The 22,818-nt window shown below is 54.6% G+C and overlaps 2 protein-coding genes and 1 long non-coding RNA gene across 4 annotated transcripts; all 3 read right to left on the bottom strand.

Moving 5' to 3' along the window:
• Positions 1-2,779: 2,779 nt before the first annotated feature.
• On the bottom strand, positions 2,780-4,936 carry LOC140618277 (uncharacterized). Its single transcript, XR_012018469.1, has 2 exons — positions 4,753-4,936; positions 2,780-3,558 (listed from the first exon to the last, which is right to left on the bottom strand). It is a non-coding gene; the product is annotated as an uncharacterized lncRNA (long non-coding RNA).
• A 4,310-nt stretch (positions 4,937-9,246) lies between these two features.
• FOXS1 (forkhead box S1) lies at positions 9,247-12,079 on the bottom strand. Its single transcript, XM_072800508.1, has one exon. The coding sequence runs from the start codon at positions 10,500-10,502 to the stop codon at positions 9,510-9,512; it is 993 nt and encodes a 330-aa protein (XP_072656609.1). The 5' UTR covers positions 10,503-12,079; the 3' UTR covers positions 9,247-9,509.
• Positions 12,080-12,232: 153 nt separating this feature from the next.
• LOC140618286 (interferon regulatory factor 4-like) lies at positions 12,233-22,818 on the bottom strand. Of its 2 annotated transcripts, none has more exons than XM_072800507.1 (8): positions 22,645-22,818; positions 17,294-17,483; positions 16,887-16,984; positions 15,913-16,024; positions 15,725-15,793; positions 14,217-14,585; positions 13,509-13,627; positions 12,233-13,281 (listed from the first exon to the last, which is right to left on the bottom strand). In XM_072800507.1, the coding sequence occupies exons 1-8, from the start codon at positions 22,816-22,818 to the stop codon at positions 13,144-13,146; spliced, it is 1,269 nt and encodes a 422-aa protein (XP_072656608.1). In that variant the 3' UTR covers positions 12,233-13,143. The 2 variants fall into 2 exon arrangements, 1 of the variants encoding a protein (XP_072656608.1); XR_012018478.1 differs by having other exon boundaries at positions 13,251-13,281; positions 13,509-13,690.

The raw sequence follows: 22,818 nt of genomic DNA on the forward strand, positions 1-22,818 counted from the left end.
GCTGCCCAGTCCTGGGCAAGCAGCTTCCCTACTTTGAGCCTCAGTTTACTCCTCTGTCACAGCACCATCCAACATTTTTGGGTGTTTACTGAGTGCAAGGCTCCATTTAATTGCTTGTGTGGATATTAACTCATTTGTCCTTCACAGCAAGCTCACGAGGTGGGTATTATTATTATTCCTATTTTACAGAGGGGAAAACTGAGGCTTAGAGAAGGAAAGGATGTTAAAGGCTATTCAACAAGTCAGAAGCTAGAGCTTGAAATGAACTCTCCTGTCTCCCGAGCAAGGCTCTGCCCATGAGCCACTCTACTTCTCACCAGAACGAGGTGTCAGCAGAAAGCAGAGTCTCCAGGTGGAGCCAGAAGTTTGGGCAGGCACATGGTGCCTCTGCTGGACCTGCAGTGAGGGGAGGGGTCTCTTTGGGGGGTAAGGGAAAGAGAGCTGTTCTCTGCTCTTTCCATGGACCACAGCCTGCTGCACCCGGGGCCTGCAGTGCAGGGGAGGAGGCTCCACCTGCTGGAGAGGGCAGCCCTGAGGGCAAGAGAGCTTGACCCTATTAGGGCACAGCCTTTCTGGCTGTGAGGACAACTGAGTCAGACAGAGGTGATACTGGCCTAAGTGGGGCAGCTGGTCTGCCTGCTTGAGGTGAGTTGGTTTCAGCAGGAATGGCGGTGACAGCAGTTCACATGCATGGAGTGCTGCTAGGTACCAGCCCTGGGTACCCCCTGGTCTGGCTCCATGTACTCAGGATCACATTGATTGCTCACAGTGAGATCCTGCAGGGCAGGCATTGTGTCATGGCTACCTCTTGGATGGGGAAACCCAGCCTCAGGGAGGTTAAGCCATTTGCTTGGTGTCGCACGGCTAGTCGATGGCAGAGTCAGGGCTTGCACCAGACAGTATGGGCCCAGAGGCCCTGTTCCCAGCTGCCACACTGACCACCTCTTAAGAAATCTTGGACTTAACTATGCATCAAGACCTTGTTCATCCCTACCTCCCCTGACTCCATGAATATTGACCCGGAGGGCAAGGCTGGGGGTTGTCACCCCCACTCTTGCCCTGTTCCAGCAGATGTGTGCAGACTTCCATTGCAGCAGGTGTCATGTAGGGCAAGGTGTGGCAGATTTGAGGGTCTAAGCCCGGTGGGTCTTACACTCAGGGTTTGGGGGGTCTGGGGAACCTGGGTTGGGGCTCTCGATGGGATGTGGGCTTACAGGGCCACAGGATCCGCAGGGCCATGGATCCCTGCCTGCCTGCCTGCCTGCCCGCCTGCTCACCACCTGCCAGCTGGGCCAGGCTTGTGGTTTCCTCTGAGTTCTCTCAGCGTCGTTGGCCCCAACCCAGGCTGAGCCTCGGCCACACAGCGTGATGATGAGAGATGAGTCACACCCATGGGGTGGTGGTGGGGGTGGTGGGGGGGAATGAGGAAATGAGGTCCAGCCATAGCACAGATTCAGGGCTGGGATCCAGCTGGGGATACCGAGGCCAAAACAAGGAAGGCCCCTCAACAGAGAGCGACACCTGGGACTAGAACCCAGGACCCCTGACTCTCAGCACAGGTCTCAATTTCCTCCATAATATACAAATGACAATCTCAGCTCTGCTCTCTACTGCCACTCCTAGGTCGTTGTGACAGTCGCAAGATGGAATAGGGCGCTCATTCACTGTATTTCACAGATGTAGAAACAGTTCAGAGAGGGAAGGTGACATGCCCAAGGCTACACAGCAAAGTAACACTTCCTAGGAAGGAAGCCCACCCAGAGCCATGGAACAGGGCTGATCACTGCTTCTGTTTCTATCACCTCCCAGGAACACATCTTGGAAAGCTCTTTTTGATTTATCAGAGGCCTCCTTTGGGCCTCCCCTGGTCCCTGGAGGTAAAGGATATAGACTTGACAAAATGGGTAGGGAAATGGGGGTTCAGAGATATTTTGTTCCCTCCAAGGGCCACAGAGCACATGCAGGAAAAAGGCACAGCAGCAGCCCCCAGTGTGGGGCTGAGTTTCTGCCTCTCTGCAGGCCTGGGCCCCAGCCCCACTACCGTCACTAGAACTCCCATCCCAGGCAGCCTCTCAGGGAAAAGATTTTCACCCTAGAAGCCATCCTGATGGAGGGAGAGACTCTATGGCTGTTTGGGGCCTGCCAGCTGGAGCCAGAGCCGCAGCCAAAGCTCTGGACTGTGATTCTTCAAGTGCCTGGTACCAGGCTGTGAGCATCCCCTGCCCCTCGCTTACTCTGCCCTGCCCACCAGGCCCCTCCTGCATGGCACCCATTACAATGACACCGTGATCTTCCCTGCAAGGTGCACTGTGCCCCACGGGGCCTACACCATGAGCTTGCCCTGCCCAGGGTCCTGGGCACCCCCTGTGGGCTAAGAGGGGTTAACACCCTCAGTGGGACAGCTCCTCCCGGCTGGTTCCAGCCCAGAGAACGTTCCTCCAAGACTATTTCCTGCCTCTGGGCCTTGGCCAGGCCCACAGTGACCACCCCCATGGGTCTGAGGCCGCATCTGGTTTGGATTACACCAGGCCTGGTGACGCTGCCTCTTCCTGTCTGCGTCCAGTGGCCTTGAATTCCACTGGCCACCTTGGACCCAACAGGGCAGTGGTGGGAAAAGATTCTGCCAGTGACAGGGCCACCCGAGGGTGTGAAGCAGTCAGGGCTGTCCTGAAGGATGTGCCTATTTGCACCGAGCTCCTGATCTCGCGGCTGCCCACGCACCTGTTCCTTTCAGCACCTTCATGGTTGTTATTTACTGAGCACCAGGCACCACAGCAAGTGATTTCCATTTATTTATTTTTATTTTTTTTAAAGATTTTATTTATTTATTCATAGACAGAGAGAGAGAGAGAGGCAGAGACACAGGCAGAGGGAGAAGCAGGCTCCATGCAGGGAGCCCGATGTGGGACTCGATCCCGGGTCCCCAGGATCACACCCCAGGCTGCAGGTGGCACCAAACCGCTGCGCCACCAGGGCTGCCCGTGATTTCCATTTATGAACTCATTTCATCCCCACCCTATGAGTGGATATTTCCATTAGATATCTCATTAAGATGAGGAAGGTGAAGCTCAGGGAGTTTATGGACATGTCCATGAGTCCCCAGCCAGTAAATGGTAGGGTCACTATGCAAAGCAGGTGGTCCGTCTTCTGACATATCCAATCATATCACAGCTGTTTGTTGAGTCCCTGCTCTGGGCCTGGGCCTGTGCTAGAACCTGGAGGTGAATTAGTCATGGTCTTCACCTCCAGGGAGCTCACACCTTTTGGAACCCCAGTAGGTGGGAGCTTGGGGGTTAGGGTGAAGCTGGAGGGCCATGGAAGAAGACATGAACCCTTATTCCCTTTTCTCCAGTGTCAGGAAGTGACACCCAGGCTGAGAGCAATAAGGAGCAGGCCTTTTCCAGATGGAGTGAGGATGGTGTTCCGGGCAGAGGAGAGCGCATGTCCAAAGGCTTGTAGCTAAGAGCCAGGTTGTCTTGGAGCCTTCCAGGGTGGCTTTTACATATGATGAAGCAGGAAATAAGTCTGGAGAAGTTGGCAGGGGCCTCAAATGCCAGCCTGAATCAGGGCAATAGGGAGACATGGAGGGGTTTTGAGCAAAGGAGGCACATTACCAGATCTGTGGTTTACAAGGATCCCTGAAGCCAGCAAGGACAGTGAGCAGGAGAGAAGGACTGGAGGCAGGGAGGCCAGAAGGAGGCTGGGCCATGTCTGCTTGAGCGGTAGAGAGAGCTGTGGGGACAGGAGGGAGATGCAGGTCTTGGACACCTCTAGGGAGACAGGCTAATGACAGAGACTCGGCTCAGGTCACACAGAACGGGGTTCAAATCTACTTATTTGCCCTCTCTGAGCCTTAGTTTCCTGTCTGTAAAATGGGATAATAACAGTTCCTGTCTCCCAGGGACAATGAATTACATGAGGTATGTGGATAGAGTAGCGGGCCCAGGCTGCCAACCTTCTGTTTGTTCTACAACTATTTCTCCGGACCCTAATGTGTTCCAGACAGTGTTCTAGGTCCTGGGGGCAAGCAGCCAGGACACAAAAATCTCTGGCCTTGTGGAACTTTATTCTAGGTGGGAGAACTCTGACCAGGCAGTGGTGGGTGGGTGGGGGCAGCATGTGGGAGGGCTGCTCTAAGGACAGAGTTTGCACAGAGATCAAAGGGGACTCTGGGGGTTGGTGGAAGACTGTTCCAGGCAGAAGGAAGAGCAAGTGCAAAGACTGGAGTGAGGGTAGGACTTGCAGGGATGAAGCCAGATAACACGGTCCCAGAGGACTTGGGCTTCTGTTCTGAGCGGGCCACGGAGCCCCAGGGGCTTCTCTGAGATTTAATCCATGGCGAATGGATGAATGGGAGGGTGGCCATGACCCCATTTGTCCACTCAGCAAACCTTTATTGAGGGCCTTCTGTGTGCTAGTCACTGGGTTAGGGAAATCAATAAAATGAACAAGGCAGACCAACCCCTGCTCCCTGAAGCTCACATTCTAAGGCAGAAACAATAAAAAGTGAACACACATAGAAATGCATAATCCCACATTACAGGAAATGCCTGGTGGAGGAAACAAATAGGATGCAGAGATGGAGAGTAATCTGGAGGCATCTAATCAGATAAGGGGTTGAGAGGGGTGGTTTCTCTGAGTAGATGATTTTTAACTTGGCCTCCTGATGTTGAGAAGTCAGCCAGTGGGGAGGAGCATTCCAGGTGGAGGGGACAGCTAGTGCAAGGGCCGGGAGGTGGAAACAGAACTCACCAGGGAGTTGGCTGTCTTCGGGAGCAGGAGGGTCAGCCTCTCCTTTGTATCCAAGACAGATCAGGGCTCCCTGAGGGCTGTGGTCAGGAGGAGGCAGCCCTGGACTTTCCAGGGGCCACCAGGCAGGATTCTGGCTGTGTGACTAAATGGGCCTCTGGTCTGTTTTTAGCCTGGAACCACTTCCTTTGGCCCCACCAGCCACCCTGTCACCACCCAGTTACCAGTGGGGCGGGAACAAAGATCAGGCGCCTCTGGCTGTGCGGGGACAGAGGTTTGCCACTCGCAAAGGAAGGAGCAGAGCAACGGAGCTGAGGGTACCAGGTCCCCCTGTGGGGTTGTCTCATGTTCTGATTTCATTCTTGTTGGCTGAATTGTACACATAGTATGTAGGATGAGGTTTCCCATATACCAGTCCTGGGGGTTGAAAACATTACCCCCATTTTTTTTTAAAGATTTTATTTATTTATTCATGAGACACACACACACACAGAGAAACAGAGACATAGGCAGAGGGTGAAGCAGGCTCCAAAGCAGACGCTTAACCACTGAGCCACCCAGGCGTCCCGCATTACCCCCATTTTACAGATGAAAAAAGTGATACTCAGAGATGTGAGTCCACGTGCTCAAAGTCACATGGCAAGGAAGAGGAGATGCCAGGAACTGAACCTAAAGCCTGTCTCTATAACAGTCTCCCCTTCCCCTCTATGCCCCCATCTCCACAAGAACTGGACCTTCCCCTGGGGGTAGATTGGGTTCAGGGGACCTGCCCCTGGGACCCAATCTTAAAAAAAAAAATTTAGGGCAGCTCCGGTGGCCCAGCGGTTTAGTGCCACCTTCAGCCCGGGGCCTGATCCTGGAGCCCAAGCAGGCTCCCTGCATGGAGCCTGCTTCTCCCTCTGCCTGTGTCTCTGCCATTCTGTGTGTGTGTGTGTGTGTGTGTGTGTGTGTGTGTGTGTCATGAATAAATAAATAAAATCTTAAAAAAAAATTAAGAACTGCATTGCAGTTTCCTTGTGCCAGACCAGGTTCCAAGCACTTTGCAAATATATGTTCATGTAATCCTCATAACAACCCCATAGGAATAGGTATTGTTAGTGCCCATAGGTTACAGATGAGGAAAATACAGAGAAGGGAAGCCACTTGCCCGAGGTCATACAGCTAGCAAGGCACAGAGCTGGGGTCTAAATGTGGGCAGTTGGGCTCCAGAGCTCCTTCTTCTAGCTGCTGTACCTGCTGCCTCTGGCAGCTTGGCCTTCAGGGGTGATAGGAGCCTGTGTGGAGACAGGAGACAGGATGTTTTGGCTGAAGACTAGATTGCTAGGTCCCATACACTCCCCACAGGCAGACAGGCCAGGCCTGCTGACCCAACCTCCCCCTTCTTCCTCATCACCGTGGCTGCCTCTGAGTGGCCAGCCCTCATCAGGACAGGGTCTCCAGGCCCCTGGCTCAGGCTGTCTGGGTGTGGGGAGTGTTGAGCTCTGGGCAGTGGAATGGGGAAGGAAGCGGGTGGGCGGGGGTGGGGGGAGCGGCGGGAGATAAGATGTGGAGGGTGGAGGAGTCTGAGGGTGGGGGTGGCCTCCCTGGGGGCAGGAAGAGCAGAGCCCAGAGCACCAGCAGGTGAAGAACTTGCTGACAGTCCTTCGGAGCTGCCAGACTTGGGTGGGAAGAGGTGGCCTCTAAAGACAGCGGGCTCCCCTTTCTTGGAACCCCTGGTATAGAGGGGATTCAGAAATTGGGCAGGAGGTGCCCTTTCAGCTCTGATATTCCAAGAATCTAAACTGCTGTGATTAAAAACTCTGGAATATTCTTAAATACCCCTGATTCTATCATGTTAGAGTTTGATTTAGCCTGCCTCTATAAGACAACTTGGCATCCTTTTCACTCTAACCTGCTGGGGAGGAGGGAGGATTGGGATCCCCTCCTGGAGACAGACAAGCCTCCAGTGAAGAGGGTCCCTGAGGCAGAGCCAGATGGGACAGCCCCTGCCCTCTAAGAGCCATACAGTTTAGGCAGCAGAGGAGTTACCTGCTCCTGCTTTGCTGTGTGACCTTGGGCACGTTGCTTGCTTTCTCTGGGCTTGGTGTGTCCATCTTTGCTGACGTGCTCTCTCTGGGTCGGTCCAGCGTAGGCATTCTGCATCTCTGCTAAGCACCATCCACCCCTCCAGGTGGGGGTGGCGAGGCAGGAGTCACAGGGCGTCTGTTGGTCATGGAAAGAATGTGAGGGCAGGAGGCCCAGTGGGTGGGGTCCTCAGGCTGGGCAGCAAGCAAAAGGCAACATGAGATCATGGTGTCTGGGCCTCCTAGTCCAGCACCTCTGGGGATGGGATCCCCTCCAGGCAGTCCCCCATGTCAGACCCTCCCCTGGGACCCAGACTCAGAGTCAGGCTGCCCTTTCCCCAACCCCTGCTAGGCAAAGGGAGTGAAATCAGGGCCCAGAGAGATGGGCACTCATCCAGGCTCATACAGCGAGGCCAAGGCAGGCACTGAGCCCAGGGTCCTGTTTGGGAATTGGGGCTGAGGCAACTTGTCTTCACTTCTTGACCATGTTGGGGGGTCAGAAAGGGACACAGAGAGAGGGCTCCCATAGCTGAGTCTATGCATCAGGGTGTGGTGGACCCTTTTTTGCACATTTCCCCAGGACAAAGGGTGAGACATGGCTTTTTTTTTTTCCCCCAAGCCCCCACCCCAGTTCAGAGGCTCAGCTCCATTGAGGATGGTTGGAGCAGGAGGCAGAGGCCCGGGCTCCCAGTTCAGCCAGCCTCCCTATCCTCCTACTAGCCCAGGACACAGGCTGGGAAGGGACTGGGGTCACCAGGTCTCCACAGGAATGCACCACAGGGAACAGTGCCCAGCAGAGGCCTCTTTCCCTGACCCAACTAAGAAAGAACACTTACTCCCCTGAATCTGTTTGTCCCTGTCTCTGTAACTGTTTGTCTCTGTGCATCGCACACACCCATACTCCCACAGAGGTATACACCTTGGAACAACCCACATGAGTGAGCATCTCTTTCTCCTCTCCCCACCCCTGCCTGCCCCGCTCACACAGAACTTCCCCCTCCTCTTCACCCATCAGGCTTCCCAGATGTGATGAGACAGGACAGACCCTCTCTTGTCCCCACATCGTTGCTAGATGGATTCCAGGTTAGGGTCCCGCCTGCATGGTGGGGAGGGGCCCTACAGCTGGCCAGGCACTTTCTCACCCCCTTCCGGCCACAGTGAGCCCCCACCCTGTGGGTCCCCCCTCCACCCTGGCGGCTCTGGAGTCTGTGGGAACCAGACAGTTGGGACTGTCCAGCCGGGCTTGCTTCCGCCCAGGCCCCAGGGGACCTGCTGAGGGAGGAGGGAGCAGCAGAGGCTGCAATCAGCATGGCCGCCTGCCTGAGTGAGGCCCTTGGATGGACTGGGCAGCCTGCTGGACTGAGGGGTCTCCAGCCCCGGGGGTGTTGCTTTATGGTGATAGAAGATCCAGCAGGCCCTTACACCAAACTCCAGAAAGGGGGTTCCCCCAGTATCCCTGACCTCTTTCTTTTCTCTGTATACCCAGGATCCAGATGGGGGTACCGAGGCTCCAGAAGGAAGGGTTTTGCTTCAGCAACTCTAGTATTGAAGGGTGTGGGGGACAGGGAGATTCCACAGAGGTCTGTTCCTCTGAAGGGGGCCATGAATATACTCATTTCTCCTGCTTCTGCCCAAGGGAGAGGCTAGAAGAGGCCAGAGGTCAGGGCTCCTTCACTTCTGATCTGTACCCAGGATAGCCACCCACTCCCGCCATGACAGAAATGCTTTCTTAAGGAGTCATCAGGAGGCCTTGGAGAGCTGGGGACTCAGGGAAGTCCGTCATTCATGTGGGAAATGCAGACAAGGCGACTGGTGCCTGCCTTTGGGGTCAGGGTGCCTCTTTTGTACTGGCATTCCAGGATTCCATAAAAGCCCCTCCCACTCTAGAGTCCCCCCAAGCTCTGCTCCTACCCTGCGTGCATCCCCTGCATCCTCACTCAGACTGCAGGACAGGGGCTACATTTGCTGCCATCTGGAGTCAGATCTAACGAGCCCCAGGCTCTCTGAGCCTCAGTTTCTACCACCGTAAAATGGGGATGACATTCCAAATTGCACAGAGTTTGGTGAAAGGATATATACAAGCCCAGGACCAAATAAATGCCACAGATGGTCACATTATGAACACTCATAAGGGGGGTGAGGGTGCTGAGTCACAGAGCTTGGGGCTGGAGAATTAGCCCCTCAGGCCAGCCCAGCTTCGCCCCCTGCCTGGTGTCTCTTAGCTACACCCTTTTCTCTCTTCTCTATTCCCTGATTCCCCTTCCTCCACCTTCTTGGGAAACTCCCTGAGAAAGTCCCCAGCAGGAGAAAGCCTCATGTGGGACATTTTCCTCCAGGGTCCCCTGCCCCTGCCCCACAATCCCACAACCACAGCCACCGCACACAGAATCAGGCATCCCGGCCCTCAGCCCCCAACCATCCAGGAAGCTGGCCCTCATCATCACACTGGTTTTATTGGCCCTGAGAGCCACAGAGTCAACCCCAAGGGGGCCCTGCCTCCCCTCTCCCTCAAGTCCATCCGGAGGCTCTGGGGGCCGGCTGGCTGAGTGTTCACTACTCCAATCTTGGCTTCCTGTCCCGATCGCTGGTGTGCCAGGCCTGGGTCCCTTGAGAACTCCCCAGATCCTAGAGTCAGGCTCAGCTTGGAGTGTGTAGTTGGCAGGGGCCCTGCAGGGACTGCCCGAGGGCAGGCCAGCTTCACTCAAAGAAGAACATTCCTGGTGTCCGGTATAGGCAGGGGGTCAGCCCCAATGGGTAGCTGGAGCCTCCCTGGACAGGGAAGCTGCCTGCAACCCAGGGTTCCTTGGGGTCAGCTGGCAGGGGCAACGGGGCCCGCAGTGAGGCTGGAGGGGTAGGTGGTGCAGGAGAGGGGGCTGCTGAGGCCAAGAGGTGCTCAAGGCCCGGATCAGTCCCCATGCAGAAATTCAGTGCCTGCAGCCGGCACTGGTAGCTGCTCCCGATGCCCGCCTCTGGGGTCAAGATGGGTGTGGGGGCCTTGCTAAAACCCTCAGCCTCGGAGAAGCCAGCAGGAAAGCCAAATGCCGGGCATGGGGAAGATGAGGGGGCCACAGGGAGCTCCCCTGGGCCTGCAGGCTTAGGTGTGGGCATCTCTTTGGGCTCCGTCGGCGGCCGAGGCCTGGCATCAGGGGTCGCAGGGCACATGCTAGCTGGCAAGGCCCCCACCAGACCCCCAAAGCTTAGGCCCTTGGGCTCTGGCAGCTCCGGTGGGAATGGGCACTGCCTGGCAGTCATGGCATCGGGGACTCCTGGATCCCGGCTGCTCCCTCTGAGGGGTCCACGTCGTGCCTTGGCAGGGCCCCTGGCTCCCTCGGCACCTGCTCGCCGGGTGAAGCGTCGGCGTCGGCGCAGGAAGCTGCCGTGCTCAAACATGTCGTGGCAGTCGGGGTCCAGCGTCCAGTAGCTGCCCTTGCCTGGCTTGCGGTCATCGCGGGGCACCTTGACAAAGCACTCATTGAGTGACAGGTTGTGGCGGATGCTGTTCTGCCAGCCGGGCCGGTTGTGGCGGTAGAAGGCGAAGCGGCCCATGATGTAGCGGTAGATGCCACTGAGTGTGGCCCGCTGGCCTGGTGAGCTCTGGATGGCCATGGCGATCAGAGCTATGTAGCTGTAGGGAGGCTTGGTGGGCTCCGCCGCGGGGGCCAAGGGCCCGGGCAGGGGCTGCTGCTGCATGCTGGCCGGGCTGGCCGGGCTGGCCGGGCTGGCCGGGCTGGCGGCTGCCGGGACCACGGAGGGGCCAGGCTCGGCGTCCAGAGCTGGTGTCCGGCACAGCCCGCCCGGGCTGGTTAAAAGGCCCACTGGCCCAGCCTCCCAGCCTGGAAAGGCAAAAAGGGGTGGGCCCACCAGGCTGCCCTCCCTTCCTCCCTCGCCCCCTCCCCCAAGGCCCGAGAGAGAGGCGGGCAGGGAGGCCAGGACTGGGAAGCTGTGAGCAGCTGTGGGAGGTGGGGGGTGGGGGTAGGAGGGAAGGGACTGGGACCCCCGGGCGATGTGTGCTGGGAGCTGGTGGCTGCAAGGGACAGGACATGCAACTGAGTGAGACAGAGACAGAGAAACAAAAAGAGACAGAGGCAATTAAAAACAGAGAGAAAGACACAGAGGTCGAGACATGACAAGAGAAACGGTGGCACACACAACGAGGACAGAGGCAGAGACATACACAGAGACGAAGAGGAGGCCGAAAGAACAGAGACACACGTGGCCAGACACGCACACGCACGCACCGCACAAAGTTGGGATCGCTGAAAGAAATCAGTCTACAGAGATAGAGTGAAAGAGGCAGATCCCGAGAGAGACGCAGGCCCAGACACAAGAGATGGAGGCAGAGAGACACAGAGAGACCCACTGGGGAGAGACAAAGATTCAAAGCTGAGCTGGAGAACTGGGGGCACCGGTGGGAAAAGCCCCAGGAATCCTCAGGTCCCTGCCTCTAGCTCCTCTTTTCTGGTCTCCTTCTTCCAGGCCCGGGGTCTACTTTCTCGCCCAGCAGCGCACAGCCCCTGGGGTCACGCTAGCTCTGAGATGTTCCAGGATGTTCGCTGTGGAGGCGGCGAGAACCGCTAAACCGGTACGCTGAGCTTGGGCGCCCTCTAGTGACTGGTGAGGGGAGGGCAACCATCTGGGCAGAGACCTTTCCCTCTCCCCCCACAAAGAGGGGTTTGAAGCAAGTCTCTGACCCTGTCTGAGCCTCAGTTTTCCGTCTCCAAACTGGGGCTGGCGACTCTTCAGCTGTCCGTGCTGTGATGAGAAGGCAACAGCCCCTTTACACAGCATCCAGCATCCTCCTAGGGTCTAGCACAGAGTAGAGGTTTGGACATGACTCAAGAATGTCACTCTGAACTGAGGTTCCCCACCAGCTGCAGCCTTAGGCCAGCGAAGCCTAGGACAGTCAGGTCTTCTGAAGGATGGAGTGGCCTGCTCCATGCTCTCCCACCCATAAGAAACCAAGTCAAAGGACACCAACTGTGTGCCTCTCCATGTCAGCCTCCTGACAACTCATCTTCTCTCTCTGCATTTACTCCTTGGACCAAGATTGCTCCAAAGGCCTTCACGGCTTCTTTTGAATAGATGGGGAATCTAAGCCTCAGAAAGCTTAAGGGGCTTGCCTGAGGTCACACAGCTAGTGAGTGACAAAGCTGGGATTTGAACCCAGGATTCTGTTATCTCCTTAACACCACCTTTTCTACAGAAGAGCTGCAGGGATAGAGGACATCACTGGATCCCTATTGGAAAACAGGCTATGAACCCCAAGAGACCAGGAACGTGCTGTTTTGTCCAGCACTGGCCCAGAACTGAGTAGGTGCTTAATCAACATTAGCTGAATGAATAAAAAACAGTGATTGGATTGACCTCAGTCCTTTGTCAAAGCATACAGTTTCCCCCCTCCCTGGCCCCATGAAAGAGACTTATTAATCTATCACTAAGAGATTTATTATGTTGCCATCTGTAGGAGAATCCCTATAAAGAAAGTCAGAAATCAGAAGAGGGAACAAGGTCTGATATCCAGGGCAGGAAACAGTAAGTTTACTGCCAAGGCAGGGTCAATTGCCTTCATGATTGAAGGGGCTCCCTCCCAATTTTCAAGGACTCCCTACAACTTGCAGTTTGCAAAGTTCACTGGGGTTTAGGGACGGCCTGGACCCCCGCTTCCTGCTTTCGCTTCTGCCTTAGGGCTGTGTTTGGGGGTTTGCCTCAGTTTCTCTAAACACAGTATCTACTGGCGCTGGTGGTTCAGCTGTCAGCCCCCAAAGACCCCGGTTCAGGCCAAGTTTTCTGCTGTGGGATCCCCTCCCTGGCCGTATAAGAATGGAGACTAGTGACAGGTGGGAGGAAGGGTCTGGAAACTCAGAGCCCCTCAGAGGCAGGCAATTCTGTTACTATGTGGTTTCACTCTGATCCCTGAGGATCTAATTATCTGTAAAACCAGCTTTAAGCAAACCTTATAATGAATCAGTTGGAGGTAAAGCAGGCTCTCAAGTATACCATCTCAGACTTGTTGGGCTCCCAACAAGAAATGAAGTTTTGTTTCTGCCCTAATTGCTGTTTCTGGAACCTCAAGGTTGAGTTTGGTTTCCTCCTGACTTCCCAGGCCCAGCTGCATGCTGTCCGCCTACGCGCCTTGTTCCAGGGCTGCGTCTCTGCCTCTGCGGCTGAGAGGTTGAAGGGCACAGATCTGCTTCCGCTGTCCCCACAGACCTGGCTGATGGGTGTGGGGGGGTGGCCTCAAGTCCACTGGCAGTTGGGCAGCTCTGGGGTGGGATCCACACCCGGGGTGGGAGGGCTGACTTCAGATGGTAGGAGAGGAGGAAGTGATCCTTTATTGCTGATTCAGCTGCGCCGTAAGCAGGTGAGTGACACCATCGGACATGCTGAGCTGGGGACTTGCCATGGCTGGGGTACCACGATAGTGGCGCTTGGAGTCCAGGAAGAGCTGGCGGGCGAAGACTGGCTCCACCTGTGAGGGTGTGGGGTGCAATGAGTCAACTCTCTCAGCACCCCCTAGGTTTCCATAGGAAGTCACAGCCCTGGTGACAGTCTCCCCACCCCACAGACACTTTACATGCAGGGTCCTACAGACCAGAAGGTCATCAAGTCAGGAAATGAGGACAGGAGGGAGTCAGTAAGGGGCTGTTCCAGGTGATTGGAAGGCGTGGCTCTTCACTGGAGTGGGAGGTGACTCACGTGGGCCATGATGAGCCGCTCCTCCGGCTGGTCTGGGGGCCCTGGGTACTCCTCACCAAAGCACAGATGGATTTGGTACTCGGGCTCCTGGCCACCATCCTGCAGGTGGGCTCGCAATTCTACAGGCAGCAAGACTGGGGGCTTGGGAATCCCACCTGGTGCTTATATCCCATGCCCATGACCTGGAAGGCCACATCCCCATTGTGCGCCCGTGCCCTGTGCCCACTTCCACATCCCTATACCTGTCTCATGTCCCACATCTGTGCCTACTTCCAGTGCTCATGCCCTGTGCCTTGTGCTTCTACGCTCACTATCAGCCTGTGCCCATTGCCATCCACCTATACCTATGGTGTGCCCAGTGCCTGAGTGCCCAGCCTAGGCTTAGTGCCCTATACCAAGGCACCTGCTCAAGTCTTACGCTCATGCGCACAGCCAATGCCCCCAGCCTGCCCCGTGCCTACCCTCCCCATAAGTCTATGTCCATATCTGCGCCCAGGTCCCCCGATGCCCATATTCGCTCCCGCTCGCGGCGCTTGTGTGTCTCATCCTTTGTTTCCACGTCCACCACAAGCCCAGAATCCATAAGCCCATTCGCCTGCCCTCACGTCTCGCGTGCGCCCTCTCCTCTGCTCTCGTGCTTCCGCCCACGCCCCTTGTGCCCAGCCACTCTGTCCCACGCTGCCAGCGGGCCCACCGCCGTGCTCTTACCCTCGAGGAAGCGGCGCGTGTCTAGCAGCTGGCAGGTGCGCTCGCGCTCCAGCTTGTTGGGCTGCGCGCGGTGCGGGGCGAGCGGGCCGCGCCAGTACACGCGGCCCCGGCACAGGCGCTTGGCGAACACGCCCTCGGGGGCCACCCACAGCAGCACGCCCCGCTCCAGGTGCCGTAGCAAGTGCCGCAGCACGCGGGCGCCGGGCGGCGGCTCCGGGAAGCGGACCTGCGCGACGCGCGGCGGCGGCCCCAGCAGGCGCTCGGCCGCGGTGACTGCCCGAGGGCTCAGGCGACAGCCCTCCGCGGTGCGCGCGGTGGTTTCCTGCACCAGCTCCGCGCCGTAGAACAGCCGCACGTGCAGCCAGCAGTCTGCGGGGCCGGGAGAGGGGGCGCGCCGGGCGTTGGAGGCCCCAGCACCGAACACCCTCTCAACAGGGCAGGGGACGCCCCCACCGCCCGAGGTCCTGCGGGCCCCCATGTCGGGAGTTTTTGGTGCTTCCTCCGGATAAATGATAATGATAATTCTAGTAGTAGCAGTAGTAGTACTAGTACCAGTAGTAAATAGCTGCAGCTTCCAGTATAAATGAACTGGTAGTTGAGCTCCAGAGTCAAAAGCATAGGATCTGAGGCCATCTGTACAACTGGGACAGGCTAGGGCCCTTCCAGTCCCAATCTCTGGGATTCTAGGAGCTTCTTTCCAGCAAATATATATATTTTTTATTTATTCATGAGAGAGAGAGAGAGAGAGAGAGGTGGAGGCAGAGGGAGAAGCAGGCTCCATGCAGGGAGCCTGACGTGGGACTCAATCCCAGGTCTCCAGGATCAGGCCCTGGGCTGAAGGCTGTGCTAAACCGCTGAGCCACCCGGGCTGCCCCCCAGCAAATATTTTAATGCTGATAGAAGCAACAATAAAACAGCAGGTTCCCATATGAGGGGACAGCAGGATGCTCAAAAGGTTGGGCTGGGAGCTCTGCTGCCCTGCCATTGCATTTTGATCTTTCAACTGCCACTTATGAGCTGTGACCCGAGTAACTTTCCCAGGGACACCTGGGTGGCTCACTGATTGAGGGTCTGTCTTTGGCTCAGGTAGTGATCTCGGGGTCCTGGGATTGGGTCCCACATCAGGCTCCCCGCAGGGAGCCTGCCTCTCTCTCTGCCTATGTCTCTGCCTCTCTCTGTGTGTCTCTCATGAATAAATGAATAAAATCTTAAAAAAAAAAAAACTTTCACAAGGCTACTGTGTGATTTCGGGCAAGGTTCTTTTTTTTGGGGGGTAAGGTTCTTAATCTCTGTGTTGGGTTTCTGTATCTGTAAAGTGGGGGTGATAGCAGTATCTATCTCACAGGGCTGCAGGAGAGCTTAGGAAGATGCCTGGCATAAACTAAGCCCTCAACAAATGTTAGCTCTTTTTATTATCTGGGCTGGGTGCTTTGGGTAAAAGACAAAGGCTAGCTGGCTCTCCCCAGTTCTGCACACTAGTCAGAGGGGAGAGCCTGCAGATTCCTTACCAGGGTTGCTGAAATCCTCAGAGGAGGGCAAGGGGCTCCAGCGGTATGCAGGTTCCTGCACCTGGTACCCTAGGGAAGGAGGGGAAGCTGTCAGGCACCACTTCACCCTGGGTCTCTCCACCCCTAGGTCAAGGTCCTGGAGGAGGCCAGAGAGGAGGCAGGCATGAGTGAGGCGATCTGGTCCTTACTGTGGTCAGCCAGAGGGCCTGTGAGCTGGGCAGCTGATGGCAGAGAGGCCCGCTGGGCCAGCCTGGGGGATTGCTCCTCGTTCTTATCCTCTGTGGTTGATCTGGAGCTGTCCTGGCCATTGGGAGAGAGTTATGAGGGTGGGAGAGGAGACTGTGGGCCACAGGAGTTCCCAGACTGTCCTCAATGGGGCAGAAGGAGGCCTGGACAGACTGCAGGCCAGTTGGGGTCAATAGAGGCTGTAAGGTTTCAGAGCTCAAGACCTTTTCTCTCCCAGAGGTAAAGAATTGATGGAGCCATTGGAGATTAGGGGGTTGGAGATGAAGCTCACTATGCCAGGAAGAGAAGAGTGAAGAGTGAATTAGCAGATGGGGGTTCAGAGGTGATAGAGGGGACAGAGGTGATAAAAATGGAGACAGAGTGATAGAGATGGGGGACAGAATATAGAATGCATGCTGATGGAGGCACTAGGGACAGTGGATTGGACCAGGCTGGTGGGGGGATGGGGACAGAGCAATGAACCATGGATGGTGGGGGAGAGGTGGTGGTGGTAATGGGGATGATATGGACAGGGTGATGGGGGTGGAGATGCTGGGGTGATGGCAACAGCGAGAAGGTGAGGGAAATGCAGTGACAGAGCTGCATCTGCTGAGGGCAGAGTGATGGACCCAATGATGACAGGGGCAAGGGATGAATTTCAGGAGAGAGGCCTGAGGCAGATGGTGATGGAGTTGAAGGGAACAAGGGGCACCCAGAGGTGACAGAGGCAAAGGGAACAGGACAATGGAGCTGAAGATGGTGGTGCAGATAGAGCAGAGGTAAGAAGAGGTCGAGCTGGCAGGAGGGATGGGGATGGTGATGGAGCAGCAGCTGGAGGAGAGGACAGGACAGATGACAGCGCCAGAGAGCACCGAGGGCAGTTCGGGTGAGAGGTGACCGAGCTGGCAAGGCTGCAGAAGCTTGAAGGACAACCAACCTGGTCTGTCCTGCAGGCCGGCTCTGTCACTTCTCTGGGGGACTCCTGCTGACTCTGAAGAATGTTCTTCTTTTCAGGGGGAGCACAAGCCCTGGCAACTGGGTGGAGCAAGAGGCAAGCTGTTGTTTCCTGGGCCTCAAGGGGAGCCCCCCCAGTAGAGGTGATCCCACATGAGGATGAGGTCACAGCATGATTTCAGGCAGGGCCCACCTCTCTCTGGGCTTCAGTCTCCTCCTTTTCTAATGGGAACAGAAATTGAATGTCTATGGGTCTTTCTGTGTTTACCACCCCGGGAGTTTAAGCTTAATAAGCCCACCATTTCTCAGTTGACATACAGATGGGCAAGATGAGGTTGTTATTGCCTAGAGAGCTTCCCTCGGCCACTACCTCCAGGGGCAAGATGGTACCTGGACAATGGGCACCGTTGGACACAATCCGGTAGACTTTGTAGGGGTTGGAGACATCCAGCTGGCTGCGCTCGCGCACCTCACAGAAGTCGGCGCTCTTGTTGAGGGCACAGCGGAGCCGGGTCTTCCAGGTTGGAGGGTCCTCCTTGTCAATGCCCTCTAGGTGCTTGCCCTTGTATATGGCCCAAGCCTGAGGATGAGCAGTGGTGCTTGGGGAGGGATAGACCTGGAGTGGGGCCGGTGCTGTGCAGAAGGAGGGGGGCCTGCCTCACCTCCCACCCTTCTCTATCTCCCTCCAGGCCTCTGTCCCCTTCCCCTTCATCCTTTTCTGTTTCTTCCTCCCTCCATCCAACACATGTTCCTCAAGCTCCTACAGCGTGCCAGGCCTGAGCCAGAGACTGGGGACTGAATGGGGAACAAGATAGACGTGACTGCTGCTCTCTAGGAACTCAAGTCTGATGAGAGAAAACAGCTACAAACAGCTAAATGGAAATAACAATATTCCAGGTTGTGGATTATGATCAATTTAAAAAAAAGGATCGTGGGATATAAAAGAATGGCAGTGCTTCGCTATCTGGAGAACTATAAAAATAAATCCTGACCTATTGCCACAGACAAAGTGGACTTCAGATGATTCAAAAACTCAAGGTGAGGGCAGCCCAGGTGACTCAGTGGTTTAGCGCCGCCTTCAGCCCAGGGCATGATCCTGGAGACTCGGGATCGAGTCCCACATCAGGCTCCTTGCATGGAGCCTGTTTCTCCCTCTGCCTGTGTCTCTGCCTCTCTCTCTGTCTCTCTCACGGATAAATAAATAAAATCTTTAAAAAAAACAAAAAACAAAAACCCAAGGTGAGAGGTGAAAGTGGAAGCCAATAGAAGATAAAACTCTTTCAGGGGGAGAGAATGCCTTCCTGTGCCCCCTCAAAGGCATGGACCAGAAGGCAAAACAAAGATGATGTCTGAAATCGGCAAGGGGCTAATTTTAGAACATACAAGTAACTTCACAAACCAACAGGAAACCAGAGAGCATCCCCTAAAGAAAAAGTTCTTATCAAAGGGCAAGAATGGGCAATTTAGGGAGGAGGAAACCAGAAGCCCATGAGCATATGAGGATGTACTTTAAACTCATTAGTGTCAGAGAAATGTACAATAAAAATGTGAACTACTGGGGTGCTTAGGTGGCTCAGTGGGTTAGGCATCGGACTCGATCTTAGCTCAGGTCTTGATCTCAGGGTCATGAGTTCAGGCCCCACGCTGGGCTCCATGCTAGGCGTGGAGCCTACTTAGTTTTTTTTTTTTTTTAAGGGAGCTATCAACTATAAGCCAACAAAATATTTAGTGAGTTGGATAATGCCAGGAGATGGTGGGGATGTGGACACTATTAGTGGGTGTGGGATGGTACAGAGCTTCTGGATGGTAATCAAGCATGTCTCATCAAATTAAGTCTAAATATACTCTCTGAGTAGAAATCCCAATTCCAAAGGAATTCTCACAGGGGCTTATGAGGGGAGCAGGGCTAGGATATTCACTATAGCATTGCTTGTGGTGCTCAAGAGCAAACTTGTGTCCATCCCCAGGAAAGTGGATAGAGGTGTGTGTGTGTCATGGACGCCCACTATAGAGTCTATGCAGCATCTAGAAGCATCTAGGAGCAACAAATAAGATGTACAGAGAACAAAAATAAATCTTCAGAGCATGATCCTGAGCAAAAAAAGGGAAGACACAGAATGAGATCTACAGACAACGTGAAGTGTATGAGGTAAGCATACATACAAAACATTTCTCTGTAAGAAAGCATACAGACCAGAGATATTTGTTAAACACATTAGAATGACTGTAGTGGCAGAGGCATTAAATAAATAAGAATATGAGGGGCTACTTTAGAGGGGTTATCAGAAATGCCTCTATGAGGAAGTGGCATTTGAATTGATGCCTCAACGAAAAGGATGGAGTCCAACAAAGAGCTGGGGGAAGGGTGGTCTAGGTAGAAGGAACAGCAAGTACAAAGGTCCTGAGGTGGGAAGACTGATAGATTCAAGCAAGGCCTGTGTGACTGGAGCAGAGGGACCACAAGGGAGAGCAGGAGGAGATATATTGGTTGCAAAAACCACATTCAATACTGGAGGGTTTTAACTCATGAATCCTATTCAGTCATTGCCTTCAGAGATTCCAGACCTGATGTGGAAAAATGAACACCAAACAGAAAACGCAGCTCCTGTGTTGGGGCTGCTTGGCAATGGTGAGAACTTTAAGGCTTGATTTTGCTGCCTGCAAACTGTGTCCACAATACCTAACCTGATGTGGTTGTGCGGGGTGTAGCATGAGTGGTCTCGGTCTGTGTAAAGTACTTAGCACAGTGCCTGGCACACAGTCAGTGCTTATTTATTGAACTTTTGTTCATTATATTAAGGATATAACTGAAAGTTAACCTGGGCACAGGACACAGGGTACTATCACTATGGTGAAAGAGGGACCTTTGCTTTGTCTGCTGCTCTGTCCCCCAGCGCCTAGAGTGGTACCTGGTACACAAGAGACACTGTGTGTAACTTTGTTTTATGTGTGTTTCTGTTTAAGAAACATTTTATTTCATATAAACTGCTTCATTCCCACTGAGCTCATGGCCAACAGCACAATAACTTATGCCTGACTGAAGCTTGTCTGAAGCTTATTTTTTCCATAAGACACATCATAGCCTTGTCATATGTGGGAACATTAGACAGCACTTTGGGGTTACACAGGCTTGGGGGCCGTTTTAAATAGTAAAATTGCCAACAAAAAGCACAAAAATATGGGAAAATGTGGCACTAAATAGCCCTTGAAAAGAACACCTGTTTCTAGTAGAAGAGCTGAGACAAGAAAGCAAAGCATCACTTTGTTCAGCGTCAGCTGGGAATGTGTGCGTCTGGGGACCAAACTGGCCATTCTGCACCTGCCCGTGGGCCACAAAAGTGCCTTGAGTACTGACTTTGGAATTGCAAATACATGTTAGCGAATATGCAAATCTGCAAATATAGAATCCGCGAATAATGAGGGTCCACTGCATGTAGTGCGGGGAGGGGAAGAGAAAGTAGAGACAGATGGAAGCTGCATCGTGAAGCTCCTCAAAGGCCGAGCTTTATCCCGTGCCCTTTGGGGCACCAGGAGGGTGCAAAGCCAGGGAGTTCCTTGCATGGGTCAGTGGTGGATTGAGGGGAGGGCAGGGCCAGTCTCTCAGAATCTCCCTCTTCTGAACAGCACATGGTCCTAAGGGACAGGCTATGTAACCCCCCGTTCAATACTCACTGAGTACCTTCTGTGGGCCAGGCCCTGTGCTCAGTGTCACAAGCCTCACGTAGCTGCAGGCAGTCTGCTGCGGAGGAGTTGTTTCAATGGAAGAAGCAGAAGGAATCAGAGGTGGCCTAGGAGAAGCACTGAGTTGGAATTTAATAAACGCATTCAACAGATGAATGCATTAGGGAAGGCTCCTGAGATGTTTAAGCTGAACAAGATGAGTTGGCCAGGTAAAGCTGAAGAGGAGAGGGTATTTTAGTCAGGGTGAACAGCAGGTGCAAAGGTCTAACAGTGAAGGTCTAACACATGAAGCATTTAGAAACTGAAAGAACTGTCAGGTCAGGTCTAAAGCCAGGGAAGGGAAGGGTGGGGAGAGATGAGCCAGGGAGGAGCAGTTCATGCACAGCTCTGAGGTCTTGGTAAGGAGTTAGAACTTTATCCCAAGAGCAATGGGGAGGCCATGGAAGGATTCTAAGTAGGGAAGTGTCAAGGCAAGATTTACATTTAGGAAGATCTCCTGGGATCCCTGGGCGGCTCAGCAGTTTAGCGCCTGCCTTCGGTCCAGAGCATGATCCTGGAGTCCTGGGATCGAGTCCCACATCGGGCTCCCTGCATGAAGTCTGCTTCTCTGTCTGCCTATGTCTCTGCCTTTCTCTCTCTCTTTGTCTCTCATGAATAAATAAATAAAATCTTAAAAAAAAAAAAAGGAAGATCTCTCTGGAGGACTGAGGGGAGATCTGAGGGGCAGGAGGGAGCAGGGAGCTCTGTGAGGTTGTTGGGATTGTCCTGGTGAGAGATGGTGGAAATGGATCCAAGCAGATGGACTGCAGAGAAACTTCTGTAGGAAGAGCCAGCAGGCCTTGGTGATAGAGTGCAATGAGACTGGAAGGGAGAGGAGAAGCCAGGGTTCAGGTGCCTGGCTCTGGAGTCTGGTGACTTTTAGTGCCACCTTCCATCTGGGGACACACAGAAGTTTGTCGAGGCAAACTAGGAAGTGTGGTACTGAAGATGTGCTGAGTTTGAGAGTTCTGGGGGTCATGAGACCAGCAGGCTTGGGGCCTGGAGGGGAGGCTGGGAAAGGTGGGGCTGTGGAGGAGGGGAGTGGGCCATGAGGAGGGAGGTCCTGGAGCAGTGCTGAGAGCACCCACAGAGGAGTGGAGGGCGGGGGAGGTTGAGTTTGGGGTCAGGAAGGTAGAAAGAAAATGGAGTGAGGGTGGTGATGGGAGCAGATTCTGGAAACCAAGTGAAAGTGTATCATGGAGGAAGGGTCCACTGGGCCCAGACCAATCAAGAGGTCAAAGATAATGGTGATGGCATCTTTGGATTTGTAAACGAGTGATGTTTAGCAGAAGGGACAGAAGCCAGACTGAGGGAGGGAGTTGATGACCAGACCTGTGAAAGTAGGAGCCAAAGGTGGCTGTGGTGTTTGGGTGGTGGCAGTGGCTGGCTTATTGCTCAGAGGAGAGCTTCCAGAGTTTTGAAGTTGATGGGAAGGAGGCCATTAACTTGAAGGAAGTTAATGGTGACTGAGGCTGAAGAGGGCATCCCTGGAGGAGAAGCATCCTTGGAGGGGGTGCATCTGTAGAGGAGGGCCATCCCTGGAGGGGGGGCATCCCTAAAGGGGATCCCTGAGAAGGGTTGGTGTAGGGAAGCACCAAATGTGTCCCCAGGCTACCGAGATTGGCAGTTTGGAGAGGTGGGAAGTTGTGGGAATCCCCGGTGGTGTCTAGTTTCCCCGTGGGAAGGGAGGAGAGGCCTCCTGGAGAGGTAGGGGATGGTGCAGGTATTGCCCCTTTGGCTGATTCTGTTTTAAGAGGGCATCCTTGGGGAGCCCTGGGGGGGCTCAGTGGCTGAGCATCTGTCATTGGCTCAGGGCATGATGCCAGAGTCCCTGGATGGAGTCCTGCATTGAAGTGCCCAAAGGGATCCTGCTTCTCCCTCTGCCTGTGTCTCTGTGTTTCTCACGAATAAGTAAAATCTTTTTTTAAAAAAAGAGGGCGTCATTGGGTCTCCCATACATGCACAACACTCTCTGCAACCTAGAGACAGCTGAGGCTAAGGGGCAAGCGAATGGCCCTTACCCTGAAGAGTGCCGCGTCCTGCTGCGCCCGGTAGCCCTGCTGGGCCGCGTGCTTCCAGGGGATGCGGAAGAGGGTCTTGCCTGCGTCCTCCCAGCGCAACCCCGCGTAGCGCCCGCTCTCGATCTGTGCCACCAGCCAGTCGCGGAGTCGCAAGGGACCCCCGGCCCCCGCCAT

Source organism: Canis lupus, chromosome 26 (genome assembly GCF_048164855.1).
Source record: "Canis lupus baileyi chromosome 26, mCanLup2.hap1, whole genome shotgun sequence".
Lineage (NCBI taxonomy): Eukaryota > Metazoa > Chordata > Mammalia > Carnivora > Canidae > Canis > Canis lupus.

What these genes read in the sequence shown, in the direction of transcription:
- LOC140618286 (XM_072800507.1), bottom strand. Translation starts at nt 22,818, where the DNA reads ATGGCGGGGGCCGGGGGTCCCTTGCGACTCCGCGACTGGCTGGTGGCA. An exon ending in AGGACGCGGCACTCTTCAGG is followed by an intron (nt 17,484 to 22,644) that starts GTAAGGGCCATT and finishes GCTCATCCTCAG; the next exon opens with GCTTGGGCCATATACAAGGG. An exon ending in TGAGGATTTCAGCAACCCTG is followed by an intron (nt 14,586 to 15,724) that starts GTAAGGAATCTG and finishes CCGGCCCCGCAG; the next exon opens with ACTGCTGGCTGCACGTGCGG.
- FOXS1 (XM_072800508.1), bottom strand. Translation starts at nt 10,502, where the DNA reads ATGCAGCAGCAGCCCCTGCCCGGGCCCTTGGCCCCCGCGGCGGAGCCC.